This window comes from Salarias fasciatus, unplaced genomic scaffold (genome assembly GCF_902148845.1).
Source record: "Salarias fasciatus unplaced genomic scaffold, fSalaFa1.1, whole genome shotgun sequence".
NCBI classification, from domain to species: domain Eukaryota; kingdom Metazoa; phylum Chordata; class Actinopteri; order Blenniiformes; family Blenniidae; genus Salarias; species Salarias fasciatus.
The window spans coordinates 147,815-157,272 of record NW_021941257.1 but is presented as its reverse complement, the minus strand read 5'-3'; the positions used below and the strand labels follow the sequence as shown (position 1 = coordinate 157,272).

The 9,458-nt window shown below is 50.6% G+C and overlaps 1 protein-coding gene across 1 annotated transcript; it reads right to left on the bottom strand.

The window, feature by feature from the left end:
• Positions 1-255: 255 nt before the first annotated feature.
• Positions 256-9,247, bottom strand: LOC115384589 (zinc finger BED domain-containing protein 1-like; the record flags this gene model as incomplete). The annotated part of the gene is made up of 6 exons (XM_030086842.1): positions 7,016-9,247; positions 6,770-6,890; positions 6,512-6,558; positions 6,166-6,305; positions 5,072-6,061; positions 256-366 (listed from the first exon to the last, which is right to left on the bottom strand). Coding segments are annotated over exons 4-6 (1,227 nt in total), but the record flags the coding sequence as incomplete, so codon positions are not given.
• Between the last annotated feature and the right edge of the window lie 211 nt (positions 9,248-9,458).

Genomic DNA, 9,458 nt, shown 5'->3' with positions numbered 1-9,458 from the left:
GGGTTCCGCAGGAACGGCAGCGGGTTCCGGTCCGGACCCACCGGGTACTGCAGGGCCTGGAGGGGGCGGAGCCAGTCTTCACCACCTTCATCATCAGCATCCCCATCATCATCACCTTCATCATCATCATCACCATCATCCCCATCACCTTCATCACCACCTTCATCATCATCATCATCACCATCATCCCCACCACCTTCATCCTCCTCCTCCTCCTCCTCCTCAGTGCGCTCCAGGAGCAACAGGAAGTCTTACTGTTCCATCCTCCAGCTGCAGATGAAGAGTGGGTTCTCCCTCCTTGTAGTCTCTGGTGATCTCTGCGGCTCTCCAGACCTCGTCCGGGTCCGGGATCCAAACCCGGGTGTACTGGAACACAGAGCGCCTGTTAGAACCCCTGAGAACCGTTCAGGAACACAGACCATGTTCATGCTCTACATTCGGGTCAGTGTTTCTCCTGGAAACACACGTGTGTGTGTGTGTGTGTGTGTGTGTGTGTGTGTGTGTGTGTGTGTGTGTGTGTGTGTGTGTGTGTGTGTGTGTGTGTGTGTGAGTCCAGCCAATCAGAGCGCAGAGCAGCTCCATCTTTCTGAATGGCCTCAGTCTTATCTAGGACAGTTGAACAACAGCCAGTCTCTCTCTCTCTCTCTCACACACACACACACACACACACACACACACACACACACACACACACACACAGTCTCGTATTTCTATCCTTGTGGGGACCGTCCATTGACTCCCATTCATGTCTAGCCCCTAACTCTGACCCTTACCCTAACCCTAACCCACACCACAACAAAGCCTAACCCTAAAGAAATGTTTTTGACCTTTTACTTTTTTCAGTAACAACAACATGGTCAAGAAAACACTGTTTCTCCTACTTAGGACCGGAAAAAGGTCCCACAAGGCACGTCGTTCCACGTTTTGCTATCCTTGTGGGGACATTTGGCCCCAACAAGGATAGAAATACAAGAACACACACACACACACATACAGACACACACACACACACACACACACACACACACACACACACACACACACTTCCATTGTTGGTTAGATGAACTAAAGACACTTGTTGTTATGAAGTTGTTTAACTTGGTCTCCGTGTGGAACATGGACCAGAACCACAGGACCAGGACCAGAACCACAGGACCAGAACCACAGGACCAGGACCAGAACCACAGGACCAGAACCAGAACCACAGGACCAGGACCAGGACCACAGGACCAGAACCACAGGACCAGGACCAGAACCACAGGACCAGAACCAGAACCACAGGACCAGGACCAGGACCACAGGACCAGGACCACAGAGAGGAACCTCACTGCAGAAACACAGCGGTCCAGCAGGGATGCCCAGACCTCCTGTCCCCAGACCTCCTGTCCCCAGACCTCCTGTCCCCAGACTTCCTGTCCCCAGACTTCCTGTCCCCAGACCTCCTGTCCCCAGACCTCCTGTCCCCAGACCTCCTGTCCCCAGACTTCCTGTCCCCAGACTTCCTGTCCCCAGACCTCCTGTCCCCAGACTTCCTGTCCCCAGACCTCCTGTCCCCAGACCTCCTGTCCCCAGACTTCCTGTCCCCAGACCTCCTGTCCCCAGACGTCCTGTCCCCAGACGTCCTGTCCCCAGACCTCCTGTCCCCAGACGTCCTGTCCCCAGACCTCCTGTCCCCAGATGTCCTGTCCCCAGACCTCCTGTCCCCAGACGTCCTGTCCCCAGACCTCCTGTCCCCAGATGTCCTGTCCCCAGACTTCCTGTCCCCAGACTTCCAGTCCCCAGACCTCCTGTCCCCAGACCTCCTGTCCCCAGACTTCCTGTCCCAGACTTCCAGTCCCCAGACCTCCTGTCCCCAGACCTCCTGTCCCCAGACCTCCTGTCCCCAGACTTCCTGTCCCCAGACTTCCTGTCCCCAGACCTCCTGTCCCCAGACGTCCTGTCCCCAGACCTCCTGTCCCCAGATGTCCTGTCCCCAGACTTCCTGTCCCCAGACTTCCAGTCCCCAGACCTCCTGTCCCCAGACCTCCTGTCCCCAGACTTCCTGTCCCCAGACTTCCAGTCCCCAGACCTCCTGTCCCCAGACCTCCTGTCCCCAGACCTCCTGTCCCCAGACTTCCTGTCCCCAGACTTCCTGTCCCCAGACCTCCTGTCCCCAGACTCTTCCTGGAGGATCCCAGTCCAGCCCACAGACATAGTCTCTCCAGAGTGTCCTGGTCTTCCCTGGGAGAGAGAGAACAGAGAGAACAGAGAGAACAGAGAGAACAGAGAGAACAGAGAGAACAGAGAGAGAACAGAGAGAACAGAGAGAACAGTGTCTGGAAAAGCAGGACTGAAAGACAGAACCGAGGTTCTGATAGAACCGGCCCTAAACAGCAGATCAGTAGAACCCAGTGGATCCCAGCAGACCAGAACCCAGAACCAGACTGAGACAGAGATCACAGGAACCTCTGTGGAGAGAACGGGCTGGAGAACCCAGAGTCTAGATGGAGAACTCCCTGAAACGGGTGGAGAACCACCAAGACCAGATCGACAACCACCAAGGGGGGGTGGGGTTCTATTGGTTCTAGGGGTTCCAGGGGCAGGAAAACCCAAGCTGGATGCATGGATCCAGGAAAGACCAGGAACCACATCTGAGGTCTCTGTTCTGAAGATCAGTACTGGAACAGCTGAGATCCTGCAGAACCCGGCAGCTCCGGGGGTCTGGTAGATCCTGCAGAACCCTGCAGCTCCGGGGGTCTGGTAGATCCTGCAGAACCCGGCAGCTCCGGGGGTCTGGTAGATCCTGCAGAACCCTGCAGCTCCGGGACTCTGGTAGATCCTGCAGAACCCTGCAGCTCCGGGACTCTGGTAGATCCTGCAGAACCCGGCAGCTCCGGGACTCTGGTAGATCCTGCAGAACCCTGCAGCTCCGGGACTCTGGTAGATCCTGCAGAACCCTGCAGCTCCGGGACTCTGGCAGATCCTGCAGAACCCTGCAGCTCCGGGACTCTGGCAGATCCTGCAGAACCCTGCAGCTCCGGGGGTCTGGTAGATCCTGCAGAACCCTGCAGCTCCGGGACTCTGGTAGATCCTGCAGAACCCTGCAGCTCCGGGGGTCTGGTAGATCCTGCAGAACCCTGCAGCTCCGGGACTCTGGTAGATCCTGCAGAACCCTGCAGCTCCGGGGGTCTGGTAGATCCTGCAGAACCCTGCAGCTCCGGGACTCTGGTAGATCCTGCAGAACCCTGCAGCTCCGGGGGTCTGGTAGATCCTGCAGAACCCTGCAGCTCCAGGGGTCTGGTAGATCCTGCAGAACCCTGCAGCTCCGGGGGTCTGGTAGATCCTGCAGAACCCTGCAGCTCCGGGGGTCTGCACTAAAGCAGGATCAGTCCCTCCAGGACCCTGAGGAGGCGGGGCTTCAGTCCGCCCAGTCGGTGTTTTCTGGGATCAATCGGTGTCACGTTTGCCGATCCAGGATGAAAAGACGCGGTGAGTCCAGCCCGGTGTGGAGCATCGGGATCTGTGGCGTCACGGCGTTCTGCAGAAGACCACGACATCGATCGCAGAACCACAGATTGGAAATGGAACAAGGACGAGCGTCTTCCTTCAGCGGGACGAGCAGCAGGGTGGACGACACCGCGGCTCTGGGGGGGGCTCCTACACGGGGGGGCCCAGAGCGAGGACTTCACACAGAACACACCCGTCATTCCAGCCTGTAGGTCTGCTCTAAGGGACGCTTCAGGCACAGCGCCCCCACGCTTCAATGGTGAGGACAGGTACTGCATGCAGGCTGACGCTCAGATCAGACACTGACAACGGCCTCATTCTGCTGGGATCCATGGTTATGATCACAGAAATAATAATAATAAAATACAGGAAATACACAGGGAAACAGCATTTTGGAAATATTTAGGATATTTATTTAAAGTCCGAGTTAAGCAGAAATAAATTTGTGTTCTGAGTTTGTCACCCTGCATAAACATGTGTCATTAACCACTGAGCCAAATTTGAATGATTAAAAAAATTGCCAAGTATATAAAATAAGGTCTCAAAATCATGTAAAAACCAGCACTTCTCTCTGCTGTGAAACGCTGGGGGCGTGTCAGCTGGGAGCGCCGGAGCCACGCCCACAGCGGGAGGGGAGCCGCCTCCAGCTGGGTCCGAGACGGACCAGCCCGACCAGTGTGAGCCTCAGAGCCCAAACTGACTCTGAGTCAGATGCTGAGGAGCTCAGCCTCGCTCCTCAGTCTCCATCAGAATGATCATTTATGTGTTTTAATTAGTGATGGGTCGATGAGGCGTCATGAAGCGTTTCGACACAATGCAAAACTGTATTGATACTGTGTTGATACTGTGTCACTGAATACTGACACCTGCTGGACCTTAAAAATCCCTGCAGGCCACCTAGTTTATAGACTCAACTGATGCTGATTTGATGACCTAGTATATACAATAATACAATTTAGGTCATGGTATTTTATATTGTATTATTCCATATCTTCATTTAAGTTTAAAATATCTTTGATGTTTTTATATTCAGTCAATAAATAATGTAAACAAGTGTCATAACGGGAAAATCTAAGTGAATGTGTTGTGAATAAAGATGCTTGTGGACTGGGATTTTTTTTTTTTTTTTACAAATTTTTATTCAGAAAAATAAGTTTCTCCAAAGTTTTGAAGTTAAGCCTGTTACGCTTTTTGGACACAACTTCTCCAGCAGTAGAGAAGACCCGCTCGCATGGTACAGATGAGGCTGGAGTGCAGAGGAATTGCAATGACAGCTTGAAGAGGTTTGGGTATATGGTCTTGTGGTTGTTCCAGTATGGTAAAGGATCCTGGGACCTGGCAATATTGCTCTCTGCCAGGTACCTCTGCACCTCCAGAATGGCATCTGCTGTGGCACTTGTTGTCTGCCTGCCCACTTCGATATCAAACTGCTGCCAAAGGTTATCTAAAAAACAACAAATTGGCATTTTAGTACATGATTTACAAACAACAACAAACAAATAGTGCTGAATAACATGCCTGAAGTGGGTGCAGACAGCTGTTGGGAAGACGGTCCTGGCTGGGGCTCATTTGTGCGTCCGATTACGGACGCACATTCTGACCGCAGTCTGCTGATGGCCTCATTGCACTTAGAGGAACTGCGGAACCCGAGTGATTTGAATCTGGGGTCTAGAAGTGTTGCTAGGGTCAACACACTTAATGACTCCACAGTGGAAGCAGTGTCTGTGACTCGACGCTTCAGGTGTTCATGTAGATGTATGGCTGCCTGTGTGTGCAAGGTTGAAGCATTACGCTCTAGTGCATGATATAGCATTTTCATCATCGGGATGACCTTTGACCCTGACACTCGCCTCTCTTCAGACAACTCCACTGTAGCTTGATGGAAAGGAGCAAGCACAAGAAGTGTTTCTCCTATGATGGTATACTCATCAGCTGTAAGTGGAGTCAAATCTGTTTTCAGAGAGGCCAGAGATACCCACACTGGTTCCCTCTCATCATGCAGCCTTGAAAGCATTTGATACGTGCTGTTCCATCGTGTTGGCACCTCATTGATAAGTTTCAGGGTTGGTCGTCCCATCTGTTGCTGCACTTGAGCAAGCTTCTCCTTGGCTGTAGTGCTTGATCTGAAGTATGTGACAATGTTCCTTGCTTTGTGTCTGATGGATGTAAGTGTGGGGATCTGATCACATGATTTTTTAACCAATAAATTGAGACTATGTGCAATGCAAATAGAGTGCCGAATTTGGAGCTGTCTCGTGGATGCAATCATGTTTGGTGCTGCGTCAGTCACAAGACACTTCACTTTATTGGTTATTGCCCAGTCCTCCATCATGCCCCTTTTGACCTGGGCCAAATTGTCTGCAGTGTGACTTTGTGGAAAGTATTGCACACCCAACACAGATGTACACAACTGCAAATTCTCATTGATGTAGTGACAAGTAAGAGCCAAGTAAGCCTCCATGTTCACAGACGTCCACATGTCAGCTGTTATACTCACTGCCACAGCTTGCTGTACTTCCATTTTCACTCGTTCCCGTTCCTCCTCGTACTTTTTGGCCACCATTTGTTTGATGGTCTGAAAATTACACCAAGCAAACCAAACGCAAATCAGTAAATTTAAATTAAAGATTAAATAAACTGAATACATGAACCACCGCTTGAGATAATTTGCACACAAACCTTTCTGGTTGGCAAAACATATGAGGGCTCAAAGACCTGAACCAGTTCCCTGAAGCCTTCATTCTCCACAATGCTGAGGGGCTGGCAGTCCTTCAGGATGAAACTGAGCAGAGCCTCATCAAGCATCTGCTTTCTGGAAGCTTGGAGGTTAAAAATAAAGCAAAAACTAAATGAATAGGAATTAAAGCAACTGTGCGTAAGTTGTAGAGTGGCTGTATAACAATAATAATAGTAATTACTTCATTTATATAACAACTTTAAAAACAAAAGTTTACAAAGTGCCTTAACAGACAAGGGCAGAGAAAAAGCAACAAAAAAAAAAACAAAACCAAAACAATCAATTCACCAGAGACCAGGAGAGTAGGAAGGAAAAGGCACAGAGGGTCGACTTAACTAAAGCAACAAATGAGAGAAAAAAGAATAAAGTGGATGGATTGAAACAGGTTTTAAAATGCATAGTGACAAGGAAATAATCGAACAGATACATAGATTAATTTAAGACTGTTGAAGGTTGACAACATTATATCAGGAAGATAGAGAAGAGACAGATAGAGGAATGGAAAATAAGAATTAAACAAATACATAAAATAATGTGAAATAATACCTGAGTTTATCCTGGGTGTATCTGGGACTTCATTTTCATGCTTTGCCCGATAATGCCTCAGCATTGAGGAGGTGCTTTTGTTCAAATACGAGAGTTCTGTCGAACAAATGCGACATTTGACCTGCAGAAAATAATATGAACAGTAAACTAAGAGTCACTTCGAAATTAATTTGAATTCAGATAGATCAAGTGGAAACTCTGAGAGGAACAGGATGAAACAAAAAGGATGTTTAATTAAACAATTACCTTATTTTCCGACACAACATCAAAATGGTCCCACACGGCGGAAGCCTTTCTCTTTGCTTGAGGCTCCATAACTCTTGACGAGTTTGAGGATGATCATGTCCGAGTAAATCAGAAATTCGTCTCTCAGAGATGGCCCGTACATCCCGATACATGACAGATGCGCTTCCCTTATAAACACAGTTTGGCGCGTCAGTGTCCGTTCGAAACAGTTCCCGTATCGGTCACGTGACTTTCTTAAAGCGATACGCGCACCGACACGGGGTTTCGTTCTATGAGCTCGACGCATGCGTCGACGCATCGGTGTTGCCGGACCCATCACTAGTTTTAATGAACCAGTGGGATTCCTCCGGTCCGCACCAGCTCTCAGCCAGCTGCGAGGCGCCAGCCGAGTCGACCCGCGGCTCCGGGCGGGGGAGCCGAGGGTCCGCGGCGGGGGAGATCCGCGGGAAGGGCCCGGCGCGCGTCCGGAGTCGCCGCCGCCGACCGCCGACCGCCGACCCCCTCTGAAACCGACCCGCCTTTCGCGGCGGCGTCGGACACCGCCCAGCGGAGGAACCCCCGCGACCCCCGGGGAGAAGGTCTCCCTGACCCGGCCGCGCCTCGGCGCGGTGGCGGGCCCGGGGTGAGCCGACGCCCCCCGGGGACGAGGGCAGCCCGCGAGGCGGGCGGCGCGGGTTTATGTAGCTCACGGCAGCGTTCCCCTGCACACTGTGGACCCAGGGAAGACGCAGAGCGGCGTGGAGGGGACAGGCCTGGTTAGCTGGCTGGTTAGCTAGCTGCAAACTGTCGTACGAGATGCTGTCCCAGACTCGAAAGCTAGCGGGAAAACCGCCGATGCTAATACGCTAGATGTTTTTATATCGCTCAGCGTCCGGGGGGCGGGTTTATGCTAATTTCTGACCCGCCCATTAAATCCTGAACACAGAAGCGGTGAAAAAAGTCTGTGAAGTCTACCTGCAAAATTAAATCATAAATGGAGGAATGGCTTTTATATGTTGTAAAGAAACACATTTATGACTTATTGAAGGTGTTTAGAAGAAAATGGCTGATTTTGGTGAACTCGGACTTTAAGAAAACTCCACCTCTGTGTCGTGTTCTGTATTGAGCCGGGACCCGACATCAGGATCTGAAAGCTCCGCGCGTGAACCGCTGAGTACAAAAGCTCAGTAAAAGCTGAATAGATATAGTTAACTTTTGTTAGACGCTGTGAATACATGCATGAAGCTGCATGTTGCGATATTACAAGCAGACTTGGTAACTATCTGGAGCGCCGCTGCTTCGTCACTGCCGTCACCTTGAGGCCCGTGGAACAAGCCGCTCTGTGGTGACAAACATGCAGAACACGACGTGTTTCAAATATCGCTGAAATGTTTTAATGAACGCAGTTGCTGGATGTGTGACAGTTTAGTTTTTCATTCGACGTTGCATAAAATCGTAGTATGTTGAGAAGGGTGATCCAACAAATTTGCCCTGGGCAGTCAGGGACTGACAAACCGAGACACACTACTCATCCTTTACTTCTGAAAGCAGCACGCGCTCTCTGGTATTATATGGCATCACAGCGCGCTGGATATGACAACTTTGTCATTCTGAGCAACAGTGTTGAGGAGTAAAGGGCGTCCATTTCAAAACGCCATTTGATTATCACGTTCATCATAATTTGAAAATAAATTCCATGTGTTTAACCTTTCCTGGCAGGATCTGTGCGACCTCTTCTGCACCAGTTCAAGGTATGTGCAAATCTCAGCATCAGAAGTGTGACCGAAATATAACAATAGATCAAGTAGAAGATCAAGTAGAAGTAATGTCTCCTGACTAACTGCGAACCCATCTGAACCGTACGCACCAACTCTTCACTTTGTAAGTTTCCTTTTTTTTCAAGTTACCTATTTTGATGTTTGTCTGAATTACAGGTAGCCTGAGTGAACGGACTGGAAGTGCAAGCTGTGCTCTGCATCCTTGGACACTCGTTCAAACCTATTTAGGCTTTATCACCTGCAGCACAACCACTTCTCCAGAGTCAGCCCTCTGCCACGTCTGCACAGTCCCTGCGTTTGTACTTTCCAGTCATTTAAAGCTCACGTGTCACGGTTTCATCCTGATACGGCCAGAATAAATGTGGCCGGTGGATCGCAGTCAGGAAGTGCATGTTTCACACGTCCCTTGTGTGGCGTTAAGCAGACACTTTCTGAGGCATTACCATGTTCTCATTTCAGGAATCACGAGGTGGTAGTATGCCCACACAGTAATTGCAGTTACAGTACAAATGCATACTCATCTTTCAATGCACACAAAAGCCAGAGTCCTGCACGGGTCCGATTTTCAAGACCCGCCCCGGCCCGACCCGGGGACCTACAAACCCGCAACCGAACCGCAAACCCGCGCATCAGCCCCATGAGTACCGCGACCCGATCCGACCCGTTGAAACCCGACCTGGAACCCG